Source organism: Clytia hemisphaerica, unplaced genomic scaffold (assembly GCF_902728285.1).
Source record: "Clytia hemisphaerica strain Z4C2 unplaced genomic scaffold, Clytia hemisphaerica genome assembly, whole genome shotgun sequence".
NCBI lineage: Eukaryota > Metazoa > Cnidaria > Hydrozoa > Leptothecata > Clytiidae > Clytia > Clytia hemisphaerica.
The window spans coordinates 230,651-250,269 of NW_027103728.1; the positions used below are offsets into that span (position 1 = coordinate 230,651).

General features: G+C 33.3%; 1 protein-coding gene across 9 annotated transcripts; it reads right to left on the bottom strand.

Annotated features, from left to right (window-relative positions):
- Positions 1 to 338: 338 nt before the first annotated feature.
- LOC136804907 (liprin-beta-1-like) lies at positions 339 to 18,979 on the bottom strand. 9 transcript variants are annotated; one of them, XM_067061420.1, is made up of 17 exons: positions 18,374 to 18,979; positions 15,597 to 15,806; positions 7,844 to 7,955; positions 6,623 to 6,661; positions 6,050 to 6,159; positions 5,620 to 5,704; positions 5,218 to 5,340; positions 5,037 to 5,080; positions 4,342 to 4,385; positions 3,890 to 4,097; positions 3,544 to 3,690; positions 3,198 to 3,271; positions 2,794 to 2,965; positions 2,225 to 2,413; positions 1,660 to 1,872; positions 1,321 to 1,377; positions 339 to 1,059 (listed from the first exon to the last, which is right to left on the bottom strand). In XM_067061420.1, exons 1-17 carry the CDS (start codon positions 18,728 to 18,730, stop codon positions 1,030 to 1,032), a joined length of 2,214 nt encoding a protein of 737 aa, XP_066917521.1. In that variant the 5' UTR covers positions 18,731 to 18,979; the 3' UTR covers positions 339 to 1,029. The 9 variants fall into 9 exon arrangements, with proteins under 9 accessions (XP_066917521.1, XP_066917523.1, XP_066917525.1 ...); XM_067061422.1 differs by having other exon boundaries at positions 15,774 to 15,806; positions 18,374 to 18,978; XM_067061424.1 differs by lacking the exon at positions 18,374 to 18,979 and adding an exon at positions 16,181 to 16,210.
- Between the last annotated feature and the right edge of the window lie 640 nt (positions 18,980 to 19,619).

Consider the following 19,619-nt stretch of genomic DNA (forward strand, 5'->3'; position numbering starts at 1 on the left):
TTGTTTGGTTTTGTTGTTTGGAATTACTTAGGTCAGGGTTGCTAGTAACGGCTTGTCTTGTTAAAAAAGGGACAATTTTACCCATATCATAATAACATTACCCCCGTCTTTTTTTTTCATTCTATAAGTATTTCCAAATTTTGTGTTCTGCTGACCGACCTTCAGAGCAAAGCGTGTCGTAGCATATTTCCACATCTGGTACCAGATAATGTCAGCAGCAGCAGCAGCACAAGCACTCGGTCTCAGATTGGATGAAAGCGTCTCTTTCAGGTACCAGCATAGTTAGGCTTGACTTCAAAAGTGTATTGATAGTAAAACACAGAAGAAAAGACATAATGTTTATAGATTAGATGTTTTTTATCAAAATATATGGTTTATCTTTTTCATATTATTGCTATTTACAAATAAAGATTATTAAGGAAGAATGTTTGTTTGATAATTAAAAAATCTTTCGTTGAAAGGGAATATATCATTATAAAGTCATAATTAATCTGAGATCGTAAAAAAAAAGAATTTAAATTTATTAAGCAGTTACCTGGAGAAAAAATTGCACAGGCAAACCTGCAAAATCTCAAAGAGTAACTGACCGGCTTTTATAAAACCTTTAAAGGCCGTCACATCCTTGCACGGACTCCAGCGGGTCGTTTGGAAATTTTTCCTTTTGTTCCTTCTAAAATATACTATACTTAGTAACAGGTTTTTGACCTTAAAAATTGGAACAGGGCCTACATACACCTAGGTAATGCAGGTCATTCACAACGCATCTCATTTTTGTCCTGTGTCAGCTTCAAAATTTTAAAGGGCACGCCGATTTAATAAGGCAATATAAAATTTAGTGTTATGCGAAAAATAATTATCAAAAACAGAACACGTAATTTGGTGATGTGTGCATTTCAAAAAAAAAACATAAGAAAAAAGATTGAAACAAAAGCTTCATAAAAAGTTCATTTTCATTTTTCATTGTTCTTCATTTCAAACCACTCAATCTTCACCGTAATTTGACCGACCACGTGACTTCGTCTCGCAATTTCATTGGTTGTCGTCACTTCCAAGCATGGACTTAATGAAATAAAGAAAAAACTTGAGTGAAATTTCGATCTTCATAACAATAGTTTTCCTAGTTTTCTTTGTGATTGATGTTGGAGGAAACCATGGAAGTGCTTGATAATCGAAGACTAGAGCCATGAGAGCGAAACATAATTTCTCACGAGACAAAAAAAAAGTATATAATACCCGTCAAATGTACAAACACTCTTAAATCCCTAGATTAAAAACTAAAATTTTATTCGAATACAGAAGAAAATGTAAGAAGAGCCTTACCGTCATTTGGTCGATTTCTTGAGACAATTCAGCAATCCGAGGTCCAGTACAACTTGTCTGTAAATGAAAATAATGATTTTGTTCAGATAATTTTGTTGTTGCAGAGGTCAAAAGCATAACAAAGTAACAGTAGGTAAAATCCGACAAATTTGTTATAGAAGACCAAGACAAACATCTTTTGTATCCCTTTTTTCACCGAAAGTCAACCATAAAACCGATAAATTTATTCCCTAGACTCGGTGGTGATATATCACCTCTCCTGAAATGTGTTGTAACCCCTTTACTATACTATACAAGACATGATCTCCCTCCCCTCAAAAATATTTGTTTCACACTTACGTCATTAGTTGAATTGCTTGCATTATCATTTGTGAAGGAGGGTGAGAGAGAAGTATTTTCCGACAAATCAAACATGTTGTCGGGATCGAGAGCCGGCGGTGGAGAGTAGATATTCGACACGTCAAGTTCCATGGGACAAATCAACGTCTCTAAGTCCGTCTCTGATTTGCGACGTCTCAGTGTTCCGAAATTTAACCCACCTTTTTTACGTAACTAAAAATGAAAGAAAAGTAGTTTCTCAGAGGAGGCAGAATCTAGATATCTATTGGGAAGAGAACGCCCTATCTTCAAAAAAAAAAAAAATCTGATCTTATGCAAATAGATCTTAGCGCAAGATGGGTGAATAGCATTAGTGCTAAGCATTTTTTCATAAGAACAAACTACCAAAACAAAAGGCTTTCAAAATATTAAGAAGTTGACAGCATTTTAGCATTTCTTAAAACTCAAAAATTTAAGAGCATCTAAAAGCTTCGAAAAATTTGGATGTTCTTATAAAAAATGTGTACGAAAATAAATCTTCAAACCGCAAGCTTCTGCTTTTTCAAACACTCAGAAAGATTCTTACCTTATGTTTTTCTGAGCCATTTAGGGGTACAAAATCGGCAGTCTTTGCAGTCATTTCCTTTTGTCGTTGACATGCGTCGCCTAATAACGTCATGAATTGCGTAGCAACGTGACGCCTTAGCAACGACTTGTTGTTTGGTATAGACAAAAGGTTTGCTAATGTTTCAGCATTGAAACGAGGCTCCAACACCTGAAAAATAAGAATGTGATTTTAAAGGAAAGGAATTTTCATTTTCATTTTCCAATTAAAGGTTTCATTTTTACATAGGTGTTCCCGTTTCATATCATACACATATCTCATATCAGGACAATGTCTTGCTATTGTTATATTATGCTGAATAAACAAAATTGTTTTTCTTTTCCTCTTTCTGGCCAATCTTGCCCCACATCTGTATCAATTCAATGTGAAAAAGCTTGTAAATTAAATATGACGAGTAAGCAAACGACATCACTCATATTTAAAAACAATACCTTAAAACCAATATTCTAGCATGAAATGATTGTAGAAATCATAAACCAGAGAACTTAAAATCTCTTCTTATGATAAATCCTTATTATAATCCGTCTTACCATAAGTCCTCCATGTACACCGCTCCCACGTAGATTTGGGGCGTATTCCGCCAGGTCCACAGAGCGTAACCAATGCATTATACGCTGATTGGTCCACAACATCACGTGATCACATCTCTCTTCTGATTGGTTCGCTACTTCTCGTAAAAATTGTGGATGGAATTTCTGGTGTCTAATAAAAGAGGGATATGCTAGATTACATTCGAAAATTATTTTGTCAAAGATTCGGATTCGGAAAATCCAAATGACTAGTTTAATTATTTTTGAATTGTAATTGTTGTCGTGCGGTTGTACGTGCTAAGATTTCGAATGAGGCAATAAGTTTGTTTCACTTTCAATAGATAACTAAAATATTAGAATCATAAAATCATTTGAATGTTTAAACGTTGAGCGTGCAATTTTACCTCAAAAATTGTACAGCTCTCTTTAAACTTGCATGATGTAGTAAATTGAAAACTTTTAGTTGAAGGATATCATCCTAAAAAGTTTAATTTGAAATGACATGAGAATTTGTTGTTGGATACATAATGTTGTCGTGAAAGTTGTACTTTGATCTTTGGTTTTAATAATTTTAAGAAGCAGAAAGTTACTATATACCTATATACCCTATATCTATAGATTTGTGCAACCTTCAGTAAAAAAAGTTCAAAGAAAATCATTAAGAAAAATCTTTTATATGAGAATGGTATGGCAGCTTCCTAAAAACTGGAAAAAGAACTCTATTGAAAACGCATTTGGCATGTGACTTACCAGTGTCATATTAACGAGAACACGTCCGTCTACTTTATGTATATAAAAATTCTGTTTGTATTGCGGTAACCCAAGGTCGTCAAGCCAACGTGCCACCCAATTATGATCGAGTCGGCCTGCATAATCTGGACTGTTCGATGTTATTGCCTTAATAAGGAAAACATATATTGAAAAACTTTGTAGCAAAAAAACAAAAGTAATTCACGCCTAGAGAACTGAGCCTCTCGATGAAAATCTCTTGAAGTTCATATAAAAACATTCTTATCAAAAATAGCTCGATAAAATGAGGCTGAACGGGCAGTGACAAGTGTTTTTGACATTTAGTTTTAATTTAAGTAGTTCGTACCTTGAGGGCTAGATTTAATTTCTTCCGTATCATGGGATCTGAAATGCCGAGACTTTTTTCAAAATCTGCAGAAGTGAATTTGATGAGATCTTCACCATTTTTGATACATTTAGAGCAATTATTGGCGTATTCTTCTAGGCCTTCATCTCGCATCCAGTCTTGCACTTGATCAAGTGACCACGTGGTGAATGGTTGGTCTGATATAAGTCTAAAGAAAGATAGATAGTTCATCATAGTTAGCACTCCTTTTCCTAGGGAGGGGGCAGAGGCTTGATAGCAAGAAACAAGAAAAGAGAAGAATACAAAAGGTATTGTTCTATTCATATAACAAGGCCAATGATAATAGATTCATAGGATAAAAACACAAACGGTTCATTATATTAGTTAAGGTAAGAGAATCCAAAAGATAAAGAAGAAATAGTGTCGTAAATTGAAAAAGGAATGAATCTTACTGCCGAAAAGGTCTGTATATGGCTTCATCTCCATTGACTGAAAGCTAAAAAGAAGCAATAACGTGAAGATAAAAAAAAGGCCAGGAAATGAATCAAACTAGGTATTGATCTGATATATTGTACAGTGGTCAAAGCATTTTTTTTTCTATGAGACAGAAAATTTTTTACCCCCTATATTGGCTAGAAAGGCACTAAAATTTGTTTATTAAAACAACTCAGAATGTTCTTAGAATGCCTATCATACAGCGAAAATAAATATCTATCAAAAATCACTATTTCTTGCTAAATAAAACCATTTCTAACTAAGGTGGAAAACTTTGACAAAAATTTCTGTGAGACGGAAATCCGTCTGAGACGGAAGAACTTTGATCTGCTTTGATCACTGATTGTACAATAGAGAAATAATGAAAAAATGGTTTTGTGTGGGGTCGTAAAACCTAATGAAATAACAATCGTGGTTCGTAGCCTTGCCTGTAACACGGTCAAGAACACAGGTTTTAATTCTCGATTCCATTCCGTCTGAAACTTTTTACATATATTGACGTCGTTTATAGTAAGTCATTGCAGTCTTTATCAAGGATTTGACATAATTGCGATAAAAAAGCAAACGCGTAATAGACCGTGTGATAGACCAACAAACTTATAAAGAAATCGCGCGGTAGGAAAGTAAAGAATATAATTTTAGGTTAACCTACCGAAGGTGGCGAAACTAGTCCAATACTTCTGTTTCCATCTCGTACTGAAAATATAAAAAGAAAAGAAAGTTACAAGAGTGCCAGAAACCGACATTAAGTCTTTTCTGTGAACAGGCTACTACAGTGCATCCATAACCTCAGATCAACATTAAAAGCTGTCTATAGTGATAAAAAAACTTACTTAAATTTGGTTCACTTGCAGATTTCAATCCGCTTTTCATCTGTAGGATTTCTTTGGATTTGGATTTTTGAACGGAAGCCGAGCGGACTGATTCAGGAGTTTGCGGTACCATACCATTCGTTACTGAAGGAGAAAGAGAAAAGCAAAGTCAGTATATTAATACGAGCTCAAAAAGCTAATAAAAGAACAAACTATTAACAATGTTTAATCTTTATTTTACTACAAGGATTCGAGTTAGACTGGACCTGACTGGGGAAAAATTTTGGTTTGCTGTCAAGTCCAGCCTTATTCATAGATTTTTTATCACTTATAAGGCATTGTTATAAAGCTCTTTTCTGGTGTCAAGAAGTCAACGAAGATAAACCAAAACAGTAATCTTAGATCTTCTTCTTCTTCACTTACTTCGTGGTGTAGCGATGTGCGGGGTGGAGCCGTTGGAATGCATTGCGGTGGCGCTGGCCAATTGCTGACGTAATAGCTCGTTCTCCTATGGAAACGAAGGAATTCATTTGAAAGAGATTTGAAAGAGATTCATTTGAAACTGTTATTATTTAATACCGATGTATAGTATAGACTTAAACTTCGTCTTAAAGATTTTCTTTTTTATGATATAGAAGGGAGGTGCGCCTCTATATACGCTGCGTAAGAAAATGGTTAAATGATGTCTTGAATGGCATGATACTCTGAAGCTGAAAACGAGGGTCTCTTCGAACTTGAAACTATTCTTTTGGTAATAAAAATTTTTGAATTGCTAGATTTCTTTCTATACTGACCCCCCTGCTTCTGACCAGTGCAGTGGAATATTTGAATAAGCAATCAATAGCAGACAAACCTCAAATAGGCGTTGTATTTGTTCCTGTATTTTGATCATAGTGTTATCTTTAGCTTCTTGTTGTTGTCGCATGTCTTCTAACTGAATCTTCAAACGACTGCATTCTGATGCTGGAGGTGGAGGAAATCGGAAATATTTATCTTTGAACGTCTTTTTGGTATAGAGATTTTACGTGTTTTGTTAAGTTACATAACTTCCGTCGTTATGGAAGCAAACGTTCGATTCGCGTAAGGAGGGTCGCCTCTTCACATTCAAACGTTTACTTCAATAATGCTTTAAATTACGTAACTCAACAAAACATAAACCTCTTTAGGAAAGAAAGAAAAGATCATTGAAAACCTGAAAGTTTTGGCCGTGACTGGTTATTCCGTTATATCGGAATAACTAGGATGTTTAGAGAGACAGTCTTATAGTTTAGTACTAACAGCCGAATTTTCTAAACCACGTATTATTTAGAAATTCAAATCAAATTAAATATCCTATTCTGATAGTATAGAAGTATGTCTGAATTGATTTTCTTGTCAAATACAATGTCAGTATGAATAAGTCTCCATCATGATCATCATTTCCTACCTTTTTCTCGAAGCCTTGCTTTCAAGCCGGAGAGACTATCTGAAAAGAGAAACAAAAAAAAACATTCATGAAAATTCTTCTTTCGATCAAAATACCTGCTAGGTTAAATACAAAAATGATGAAATCAACGAAAAGTACTCAACGCGCAGACGCAGAAAAGATTACCATCATCAGTTCCATCCATATTTTTCTCCTCGTGAACCCAACTAACGAAATACTGTAGTTACAAAAACATCTAGCACAAGCTTATTTATTATCACTGAGAGGGATTTAAAACTTACGACCATTCATTGGGTGAAAATTTGATAAGGAAATTACAAGGTATGTTTATATGAAAATATAAGGTGCGAAAAATCTATTAGCATTATGCTAATCGTAAAGTGTAAAAAAGGATAGCAAAAAACAACACTTCGACATGCGAACGGTAGATGGAGAAAAAATATCATCATTGAAAACTAACAAAATTTGAACCACAGATAGATAGATACGAGCCTTCCGAATGCATTTGGGATGGGTTCTACTCCAGAAAGAGTAGGAATCACGGCGCTGACAGACACTACCAAGCCATGCTGTACATCTTGAAACTCGAACGACACTGGGAGCCGAGCCTCGACTCGAGTCGAGCCAAGCCTACCCACACATACCAGAGTAATGGTACCCGAATCCCCACACATAGCATGGGTTGACACGGGTGAAGGTACGTTCACCTGTCGAGTGAATCGTAGTGACACGGTGAGTATCGTACTCGGGCCTCCCAGGCGGGAGCCAAGGATGATGACCACTATACCACTACACGTTTTTTTATAAGAACATCCAAAATTTTTGAAGCCTTCTTATGTTCTTAACTTTTTGAGTTTAAAGCCTAAAAATGTTCTAAACATGTTCTTATTTAGACCTTATTTTGTGAATATTTTTGACCATTTTCCAAGAAATAGGGTGTTTTTAAGGCCACAAAGCCTTAAAATGTTCTTAACTTGATCTTAACATTTTATCCAGCGCAGCCTTAATTTATTATATAGTTTGTTCTTATAAAAAAAACGTGTATGCCATTTCAACCACATTTCAGTGTACATACTAAAGAAATGAAAGCTGATTGTTGCCCAAAAAATGAGACACGTCCAAACCAGACAACTGCCCCACTTTCATGTATAATCGAGCTGAGATATTTTCCCTCTAGACAGCCCCCTCCCCTAAAAAAACTGACACCCAAGATCAGCATACCTTCTTGAGGTCGTTTCTTTTCTTGTTCATCGAGAAGTGTATCGATCCTGTTTTTCAATTGGTCCATTTCCCTATTGTCTTCGTCTGGTAGCAATAAGTCACTGTGATTAGCCTATAAAGAAAAATAACTTGTCGTAAGTTGATGTGATAGCAGACATATGTCTCGCTTTCCTGAAGTATTGAAGATATATACATTTACAAGCTTGAGTTTAGCGTTTCAAACACAAAAATCTTTAAACGCGTCTCTTAGATCAATTACGCGAATGTGCAAAATGATAATATAAGAACACTCGGTCGTTTTTAAACATTATCTTAACATAAAATCTATCTTTTTGTAATCTTTTAACTGACTACTCATTCACTCAAATTATAGATGTGTAATTATGAAGGATGGAATAAGAAAATCACATCACGTCTACAATGTTTTGATTTGGATCTCGAAATTCTTAATGAGCCTTTAGAAAATCCCTTCTTTTGGTCTATTACTCGTATTTTTGGTCAGTCTTTTTCTTCTTGAAACAACCAAACAAGTCCTTCTCCCAAAAATAAAATTCCCGCCAAAATGAACATTCATGATCGCATTGAAAAATAAAGAATTTGAAAAAATGATATCTACCAATAAAAAGCGGATGGAATTTAAACTAAAGAAGCTCGACATCTTTATAACATATGAGAATCTCCGAAAAGCAAAGACTTTAAAACTTCACGTCATTATCTGTAGTCATCAATCTAGCTTTGAGCATTCGTTGACATCGAACGTGAAAGGAGAAAAAAGACAAATCCTGTTCATATAAATTATGTATTTATAAAGCTTGTTGGTTTGCAGGCTGTTGTCGTCAAATAATGTGGACATATTCTATTTTTTATTTGAAAGGGAATAGATAGGCTGGTCCGACTTAAATATTTCATTAGCCTGTCTTCTCTATTCTCTTTCGTTTACGATTTGAGGCGTCTAGTCAAAGATACAAACAAAAATTCTTATTAACATAGTTTCTAGAGGGGTCAAGACCCCCCCATAGGTAAGAGGACCCCCCCCCCCTTAGGAAATTCATTTAAAATTTTCCCTTAGAAAATCAGTATAAATAAAAGATTGAAATTTTGCATAATTCAAGGAAGATCTTATCTAACTTATCTAAGAAGACCCCCCCTTAGGTAAGAAGACCCCCCTTAACTGGCAATCCCCCTTTAGGTAAGTCATACTTCATACTTTTAACACCCCCCTTGCTTTTGGTTCATCAAAACCCAAGACTATGAAACTATGTATTACAGGTTTCACTTTGACAAATTGGCATCTATATCACCTACATAAATTAACTCAGGACAGCTCTTCAATACTTAAAATTTAAACTAACACGTATGAAATCACCTCAAAAATAATAACATCTCAAAACCTCTCCTCTTTTACAACATTTATAATTATTTACAATATTTACATACTATTTTAAGGTAAATAGACCTTGAAAACCAAACAAATAGTAGAACTCGAAGAATTCGAGTTTTTTTATTTTGCTTTGAAAGTTCAAACATAATAACTCACACAGACATCACGTACTATAATATCAGCTTGCTTTGAAAGAGACAAAAATCATAAGTATAGTGTACAAGATAGTTGTGTAACATCAAAACTTAAAATGCATAAGCCTGGGTATTACCTTTGTTCGTCGTGGCTTATAACTTGTCATTTTTCTGAAAATCGCAGATTATTTTCAATGTTAGTAATAATTCTCTTGAAAAAACAACGATAGTTTTAAGTAGAAAGTTTCAGAGAGGCTCGTACGTGCAAACAAATAACAAAAGAGGTTAAAATCAGTTAAAATTCAGGTTAGATCGATTGTCAGTTAAGGAAAACCAAGCACAATTCCATGAAACTTGACTGCAAAAAATTTCTGAATGGAATTTATAACTACACAGAAAAAAACACAAGTACAGTAATAGGCAAAATCAAACATTAGCCTGAATGAAACAAGGAAAGCCCTCAGGAGTTAATATTCTTTATATTGACGAAAACCAAAACACCAAAATATCACGAAGCGCTTTTCCTTCCACCATACATTGATCTATATTCGCTTACAAGGAGAAAGTTTTGGAAAAAAATAAGAACAAGTAAAAATTATAAAATGGCGAGAACCTCAAATGAAACAGTTTATATCTCGCTTGATAATAAAACTGTATTGCTTTTCTCACCATTAGAACTCTCTATATTATTCAGTTGTTTTTAATGTACTTTTTAATAGTTCTCTTTATGGTCGTATTAAGTTTATTGTAATACATTTATACTGTTCCTTCTCTCTCTCTTTCCTTCCCTCTCTTGGTGTAATCAAAGTGGTAACATTTCTACAGCGTCATCTACAAGTTTTGGTCCATTAACCTCTGAATGGCGGTAAACGAAGCCCTTAGTTTAAACAACTTGTGCTACCCACTTGAATGGATCCCTCCAAAGCATGGAAGCGGAAAAGAGAGGAGGGATTGCAAATCGTATCCAGAAAGGGTGGCAAAAAGAGGGGAACCCTTTTAAAAGCAGAGTCGACATTCTTTTTTTATCTGAGTTGTATATTTAAGGGAATGTTTTCCAAAAAACAATGTATAACTGCCATTCTAAAGCAACTTTTGCGAGCTAATTATCAATTGTCTGGCATAAGGTAATAATAAAAAACTATCGTATTTTTGCAGCGTTGAAATGAAAAAGTTGAAAGCGATACTTTAGAAATGCCAACAAGAAAGAATCATTGGGATATTAAAACCAAGTGAATCATTGAGAATCTGGTCATGGTAGCATACTACAAAATCAATAACAATTCATCTCGTAGTGGGCAAAACCCCTCTAACCTCAGCACAAAAAGTAAACCCCATCTGTATACAGCGTATGTATACTTCCAGAATATTTAGCAATAGCAACCCCTTGCAAACCTTCTTAGTATTTATGATGGATATATTCAAAGTTCTAATTCTGGGTTCCCAATGGCAATTCACTTTGTCAGATTCAGACCTGACTGCATCCAATAGATGTGAAAGAGAGTAAGTTTATCATTCGATCTAATCAAAACAATCTACATCCCTCCAATAGTCCATCAATGATCCAATAATGAATACCAAGGCCCATGGTAAAGGGTAAACCTACATACAAAACTATCAACGAAAAATATAAATGCAAAAATTGATTAATTCAAACACGTTTTATTTACAAGACCAACAAAAGCAATCACTACAATCAATATTGACAAACAAGACATAGAAATACACATATAAACTGAACACACACCAAACAAAATGCAGAGAAGGTTATAGTACAAACAATGAAACATAGCATTCAGATACTTCGTCCATTTCTCTTTTCAATTAGCCTTCGTTTAAAAAGGAGATTGTAAGGAGCTTAAAGGTAGAAACAATACAAACTTCAATCTCTCTTAATTGATTTTTAATTAAATTAAATAACCTCAAACAATTTTATGAGCGTTTTCATCATTAGAAAAGAATGTCAGACATCTCAGAACTGTTTTGGGAAGGTTCATAACTGCGATCTAAACTACAGTAATTTATGAAGGGCTTAAATAGGTTATCATTTATGAAGACATCTCAGATAAAAAGGTTTAACAAACTTCGTACTTTCCAAATAGGATGTCAGCAAAGCTTTATATTTTGTGATCCCTCCCCGTTAAAAATCGCATTGGAATTTTTTAACCCAGGCAATTTAAAGGTCGCATTTGATTGTGTAACCTCTATGAATTACCATGAACTTCGAGCCCAACCCAAATATCATAAAGTATAATCAATCAAAAAAATTATTTTTAGAAACATTGGTACAGAGCATGCACTATCCAAAATTGCCATTACCTCAAGCTCTCCTTCAAATTAAAAAATATTCAACGATTATCTCCACAGCGAATCTTTACAACCTCAATTCACAATTTCTTGACTGTTAAAGTAGAAGACGACCCTCAGTCTTTTTTCGTGTCTCTCTTGAAATGATTTTTGTTTTCAAAAGTCATAGGGAAAGGAAACCTCTCTTTCTTGAAGCTGATTAAAGCGTAAAAGTTTAATCTTATACAAAGACACAACTTAGCTTCTTTTTAAAACCAAGACTGATTCAAGTTGCTCTCATGACCAATCAGTCAACCTTTTATAAGAACAAAATCTCATTTTGACTATCAAATGTTGATCCACAATATACATCTAGGCAATGATCATTTTGGTTGGTGGAGACCTTATAAACAGTTAGACTTGAAATCCCATAACAAGAAAAAGTCTCTTAACCACTCGGCTATGATAGATTTAAAAAAATTGCACTTTAACAAATCCTTATAAAATATATGTGAGTAGATTAGTGAGAGAGACAAAGATGGACTTGAATGATTTCACGAAAGATGAACAAGAAGGATGAGAGAGAAGAGACGGATCAACTATTTGACAAGGAGCTGTGAAGCCCTTTCGGATAAGCATTTGACATATCATCAGAACATATGATGAACTTTTACAAGGACAAATTATTCAACATGAATTTTAGCCAGGGTCCTCATCCTCATCGTTTCTTCTTTTGTAAAGAAGATCCAGTAAAAATTTGTTTCAGGTTGTTTTTGCACAAAATATTCTTATCCTGTAATTTTTCAGAGCCACATTTCAGGCTTCATATTACATTTTTTATACTCTTTTTATATAAGAACCAGTAGATTAATCTGATGAGGCTCGGCTGTTCTTATTTTTTCGCACTTTGAGCCTCGATCCTGTTCTTATTTTAAAGGGTGAAATTGAGGTATTTTAGGGTTTATACCCAGTTTTTACTGCTTTGAGTTTGACCCCTTAATTGCTTAAAATTGAGTAATTCCAGGCTCAGCATTGTTCATAAACCTGCTTTTAAAATTAACAGTCAATTATACACTCTTTTCGTTTTATAAAAACAAAAGTGAGTTGTTTTTATAAAACGAAAAAAGTGAAACTGTTCTTATTTTTGGCCATTTTGAGCCTCACTTTTGTTTTTATAAAACGAAAAGAGTGTATAATTGACTGTTAATTTTCTGACTCTCATTTTTTGGTTATTCTCTGCCTCATTGTTCTTATGAAATTATTCTTATAAAAAAGAGTATAAATCAATAAATCACTTGGGTAAATTTTGGCAAAAACATCATTGTTTTGACTATTATGACTTTTTCTGATTTTGCTTTTAATTGGATAATATAGATTGTCTCAATTTTTTGGAGATTTTTGGTTTCCTTTTACTCAGTCAAAACACAAGCAAATCTCATCTGATAGATGCTTTTTTTATAAGAACATCCAAAAAAATTAGCCTTTGGATGTCCTTACCTTTTTGAGTTCTGAGCCTAAAAATGTTCTTTACATGTTTTTATTTTCATCATTTTGAGTATATTTGTCCATTTTCCTAAGAAATTGAGTGCTAAAAGTCCACAAAGCCTTAGAATGTTCTTAACTTATTCTTAATATTTTGGCCATAGAAGACATATATTCTTATATAGTTTGTTCTTATAAAAAATCGTGTAAATACAATTTCTTAACAGACAAAATAGAGCTGAATCACTGAAAAGGTCATAGATTCTGAAAACATCTCGATTAAAAAATTTCAATATTGTGGCTCAAACTTTGTTGGAAGAATTAATGTTTCTTAGGGTCGTAAAAGCATCGTTAAAACGTCATAAAAAAGCTCCAACCTTTGCAAACCTTTCGGCTGATTTGGCTCTGACATGACATGTGTGTCACTTTTGCAGTTCCTTTGCAAGAAGTTACCTTGCTTAAACTTTTATTCATTGCAAAAACAGCAAGAAGAGAAATAAACCACTTACTTTACAGCCCACTACACAAAAAATATTCATTGTATAAAAAATGTTCTGAAATAGGAACTGAGTTTTCCAAACCATTCAAGTTGATCAACCAAACACCAAACCAAAAAAAAAAAGAAAAGTAAACTTTTGTAAATAAATATTATTGCCACATGAGCAAACTTTGGAGGAAGAACTTATCAATATTCCCTACTCCATGCTTCATCTCTTTTAGATTTCAAGTAGTCATATTATATCATGAAAAGTCAATGAACAGAAAAAAATGAAAAAAATAAGAAAAGAAAAGGAAAGGGAAGGGAAAGAGTCAAATAAATGAAAAATACATCTGTAACATAACATTTATATCACAAAATTATTTGGCAAATATAGTATAGGATACGAATGAGTGAAGAAAAAATAGGAAACAGTCTCAGTAAAAATAGTACTTTAAATAGGGTGAAGGGGTGAATCCTTACAGTTTTTAAGCAAGTACCCTCAAAGTACCCACCTTTAACCCTATTGATGTTTAGCAAATGACTAACTGCTCAGGTGTAATAAAAATATAGGACAAACCTGGACAAACTTAATCAACTATGGGAATTCATTCAAATTAACTATATTTTGGAAAACAGTGGAAAAGAACATGAAAAGAATGCATACTTTTTATAAGAACAGAACAAGAACACAAAAATTTGACATGAATTGAAAACTATTAAGATATCATTCGAGTTCTTTTAACCTTTTTGGCCATCCTTTTTGAGGGGGGGGGGGCAAAAGTTCAAAAGTTTTCCAAAATTACTGAATTTCATCTGTCAAAATGTTTAGGAAAGCAAGACTTAGTGAACAGAGGACTCAGCTCTGCTAGTAAAACATACAAAAACTGGGAAACTTTTAGCCTGGATATCTAAACTTTACATTCAGAAAAATGTTATTTTCACTTTAACTACAAGTTTTGAAATTAAATAAAGGTAGGTCTCCCAAGAAGCTAGTATCTTCACTAGCTAGTGACTGGTTACATGCTTTTTGAAAAAAGTACTATTCATGATAGAAATGGCTAAATATTTAAGCAAATGCTATGTTATCATGATATCCTACAATGATGGAATGTGGCACAGAACATAGGAATGTCATTTTTAGAGCAATTTTAACTGTAATTACCAATTTTCTCCAAAAACTTTCAAAAAAATGGCACTTTATGCTGCAGGTATGTATTACATGTTAAATTCAGGCTGACTTTGGATCCTAACCTAAGAATACCTTAAGAACATTTTAGGATAATTGTCATGAGAGTTCAAGAATATCCAATGATGAAATGAAAAAACACAATTTCATAAAAACAAAACCATTCCTATTCCTGCTAGGGAATTTCTCTGCCTTGTGTAGATCAAATACTGCCTATATATCGCTGCCATCAAGGCAAAAGGTCCAATCTCAAAATTAGTGTATGAGAAAACTAAGAATTTTTCTGCTATAAAAGCTTACCTTAAATTTTGAGATTGATCCTTTTTTCAAGTACTGTAGATGGGCCCCCAACACTATGCCAAACAGAATTTTTTTTAGTTTTCTCAGACACTAATTTTGAGATTGGACTTTTTGCCTCGATGGCAGCGCAATATCCAGGTAGTAAACATTGGCATTGAGGAATAGGGGTCTGATCTCCCTTTTAAATTGACCCCTAAGAGGGTTCTAACTTTTCTTGATACACACATGAGAAAGGTCAACTCCAATAGCACTAACGCGTTCTTAATCTTATCAGAATATTTTGTAAATTATTTCAAAATATCAGAGCCTCCCTTTCTGTTTTTAGACCTGTTGACAAACATACTGTATAGACTAACTAAACGATCAATAATTACAGAACAAACACATAACAGCTCACAACATTTGACAAAAACAAAACATGAAGAATAGGTGCAAGTCATGCAGGGTGCAAAAAAATTGTGAAGGAAGTGCAAGAAGTTAAAAAGACCCTCCAAGGAGGGACCAACCTTCTCTGTTTTCTCTTGAGCTAAGCGTTGTTCTGTAATCCTGACAAGCAGTTCTTCGTTTTTTCTAGCATAATCTACCAAGCTTTTCTTTGTCTTAACAAGTTCTGCTTGTGTTTCTGTTAGTTGTGTGTGTAGTAGTTTAGTAGAAGTGAGCTCGTTATTCAAGTCAGTGTGTACCTTGTTGAATGGGTATAACGGAGGTTCGTTTTTCTGAAATGAAAATGTACAAAATGTGAGAATAGTAATTTACCATCAATAGACAGGTTTCAAATTGGTTCTCTGTTTTGGTTCTGCGTAATTTAAACGAAAAATGTCAAGTAATCAAACTTTCAGATTAGATAAAGTTTTCCGCCAACTATAATAAGTTTACTTGAAACTTCTTTGGTGTGCACAAAATCAGAGCAAAGAAATTATATGAAAGCCATGTATACAAAAGCAACCTGCTGTAGTATTTCAGACATATATAATAAACTAACATTACAGTTTACACTATATACTGATATGACTGGAAAAGAAATCTAGCAAATGTGCAAACACTTAAAAAAATACTTAGTTTTAAGAAAATCTGATCCCAATGTATATACCTTTGTCATATGAATTCTTCAAAACAGCAGCTTGTTTGAAAACAAAAATGATTATTCACGTAAAATTTTGATATTCAAACAAATGGTTTTCAAATCAAGAATTTCTTATTCAACAGCATCCAATAATCATTTAAGTGTAAATTTTAGAGAAACATGAAATTCATCAGCAAAATAAATATATGTATCAGATGAACAGCAAAATGACCAAAATTGTTCTACTTTTTTTAATCAAATATCCAGCAAAGTGGGACTTAAAAACAGAATAGGTGAAACAATTAGTTAACAAAACAAACAATTCTCTTAGAAAATATGAAAAACGCTCATAAATTATGAAATCATAATATTTTTACTATCTAAAAGGGCCCTAAATTACAATTTGGAACAAGCCTTTCTCTTTTTACATTTTAAAATCTAATTTATTGAAAAGAGGGGACCCTCTATATTTTTATCTTGATTTACCCTCTACTTTAATCAATTATTCTATTTCATAGCTCTTGGGATCTAATTAAAATACTCTCTTGTGAAAGTAATAAAATAGAACTATAGGAATTTCCAAAAGTTGGTTTTTGGTTTGGTTGGTAGCTCAAACTTTAAAGCTACAGTGGTAATTTTTGTCTGCTATCACTAATAAAAATTATTATTAATTTAAAGTTCTGAAGATAAAATCTTCAATTTAAAAAAGCAGCTTTGAAATTTGAAACGTAGCTATACAAAGTTATAAAAAGCCTTTTAGTAAATACAAAATTCAAACTTGAAGAAGTAGAACAACTTTTAAAATAAGACTGATAAAAATAGCTTTTCAAAAAATATCTTATGTTGTTAAAATCAAACTTTGGGAAGAATACTGAATAATTCAGGAATTTCAATGGAGAAAAGGGGATGTGGTAAAAAATTGGTAAGAGCTCGTTCCTCTTATGTAGGGGGCCTCCAAACCTGTTAAAGACAATTAAGCTAAAACAACAATAGATCTTTTGCTAGTTAGGATGTCTATGTTGAATAATTAAAAACTAGTCTCAAAACAATGGTAAGAAAAAATTAATGCACACTTAAAACAATAATGCATCACTGGTCATTGTTTTTAATGAGTGGAGTTTTTAAATTATTCAGCATGACATCCTAGCTAGCAAAAGATCTATTGTTGTTTTGGCTTAATTGTCTTTAACAGGTTTGGAGCCCCCCTGCATAAGAGAGCTTGAAACACCAAAAATAACATTACAATTCAGGAAAACAATCTGTTACTGTAGAAATTGAAGTTCTTAGAACCAATAAGCAAGCTAACCCTTCTTTTTTTAAATTAACTTATGTTCTTCTTTTCTTCCCCTTTAATTCATGATATTTATGACGTAATGTTTACTACGGAAAGACCCCGGTTTTTGCCAGTAGTACTAGTAGCAAATTTTATACAATTTTTGTCTAGTTTAAAGTTTGCCTCTTTTCACCAACAATTTACAGTAGCCAGAATTTGCATTTTATTTTCTTTGAAAGGACAATTTTCTGCAAAAATTTACAAACAAACAGGGAAATTAATCTTAAAATTTTAGAAGACTGTAGAAAATCAGTTGGACAAGGATTCCAAACTGTCTAGTCTAGTATAATGTATATATGTCAATTATAAGAAAGTATTATGTTTGAAATCATAAATGCATTTTTTACAATGCCTGTGTCTAGCCGATGGTTAGCCATAGGCCTCTGGGAAAAATGCAAAATGTGATATCTATAGTATATACTTGAAATTTTTAACCAAAGAAAACCTTAAAGAAAAGTGATGATAATCAATGAGCCAACCTTAAAAGTAAACTTTAAAGCAAGCACTGTTTGAAGAACATATGTTGATATTTCCAGCGCCCAGATTTATATACAGTGGTTATCAAAATAACTACTTTAATAATAATGTCTCTGTCTGTCTCTCGTACTATGCATGGATAATGGGTCTTATGACCTTTTAATACTTAAAATATAGATGGATAGATAGTTTAGCTAAAAGCCTAAATAAAAAAAGAGTTTTAAAAACATAAAAGAAAAACTATATTATATATATATCAAAGAGGCTGACAAATTTTATAAATAAATTGAATTTGAAAGGTAGTGGAAACTTTCTAAAAGTTTAGAATGAAAGTTAAAGGAAGATGAAAACATAAAATTCAAAAAATTATAAATAAAATAAAACGTTGAAAAGAAAAACATATGTTTTACCTTTGGAGAGGGCTTGAATAGTTCTTTGAAGAAGAGAGACACAAAGGAAAGCTTTTTACAATAGCCTAAAATAGCTTCTTTCTCTTCAGAGTTGATAAAATTTTCACTTCCATCTAATTGTCCAGACAAAAAGAATTCAAGTTCGTCAAGCATTTTGATGACATTCTTGCTACACTCAGCAGACTTTCTCTTTGAGGATTTTGATGGTGTTTTGACATGTTGATTTTGTACAGGTGTGCTAGAGTTTTTTATGAAAGGATGTTGTGTCTGATGTGGATCTCCATCTTTAAAAATATCGTCCATTTCTTCTAGAGCTCTTTCTAGCATGTACTCCGCATCTGCACCAACTGCAGACATGTTGTTATGTTATTCAATCAAAATCAAATCAAAAATTCAAATATTTTGTTGTTGTGACTTTTTTGATTCTACCCTCAAAAAAGGAGGCTTCCATTAATAAATTTATAAATTTTTTCTTACAATAATTCAACTGGCCAGTAACATCATCAGAACTCTGATTTTCCTTTGGCTTTACTCTGTCAGTCCTGTGACCTTTCTTCTACCTACATTACACATAAAAATGTAAACATTGTCAACCATTCAAAAAGTAAACTTGTCACCCAGGGCCGTGTTTTGATTTTATATTGTGATGACTTTCGATTTCTCGAAACATGTAGCACAGCGAGCGCAAGAGCGGAAGGCCGTTACAAAAAGATAGCGGAAACGGCCACAAATCACTCAATCAAAATCCCCGTGTTAATGGTTTCCGGGCAAGGGTATGGATTTTGTTCAATTGATTCTGACTCAAATCTCAAATCTCAAACAGAATTTAACTTTGAAGAAAGTGAAGAGAAACTACTCAACTCTCGGTTGTCGGTTCCGAAATAAACATTAGTTCTTGAAAAAATGAAAATTCATTCAATTAATTAAAAAGGGATCTACATTGACTGTTCCCTTCTTCTCTCTTATCCTTTCCTTTCATTTTTTATCAACTCTTCAAATTAAAAAAACACCAGGAAATGATTAATGAATGGTTTAAAAAACTTAGACTTTTTTTATCAAACAAAAATATTGTCTTCACTAAATTTTGAACCAACAAGGCATGTAATTACATACGTAACGGAACCCCCATCTCAGGGGAATTACACAGTAGATTGAGTCTCCATAACTCGAACACGCATTGTGAACGCAAATTTGTTCGACTCGAGGTAAAGTAGATTTCGAGCTATTGTGTAAGGTTTATAAGGCA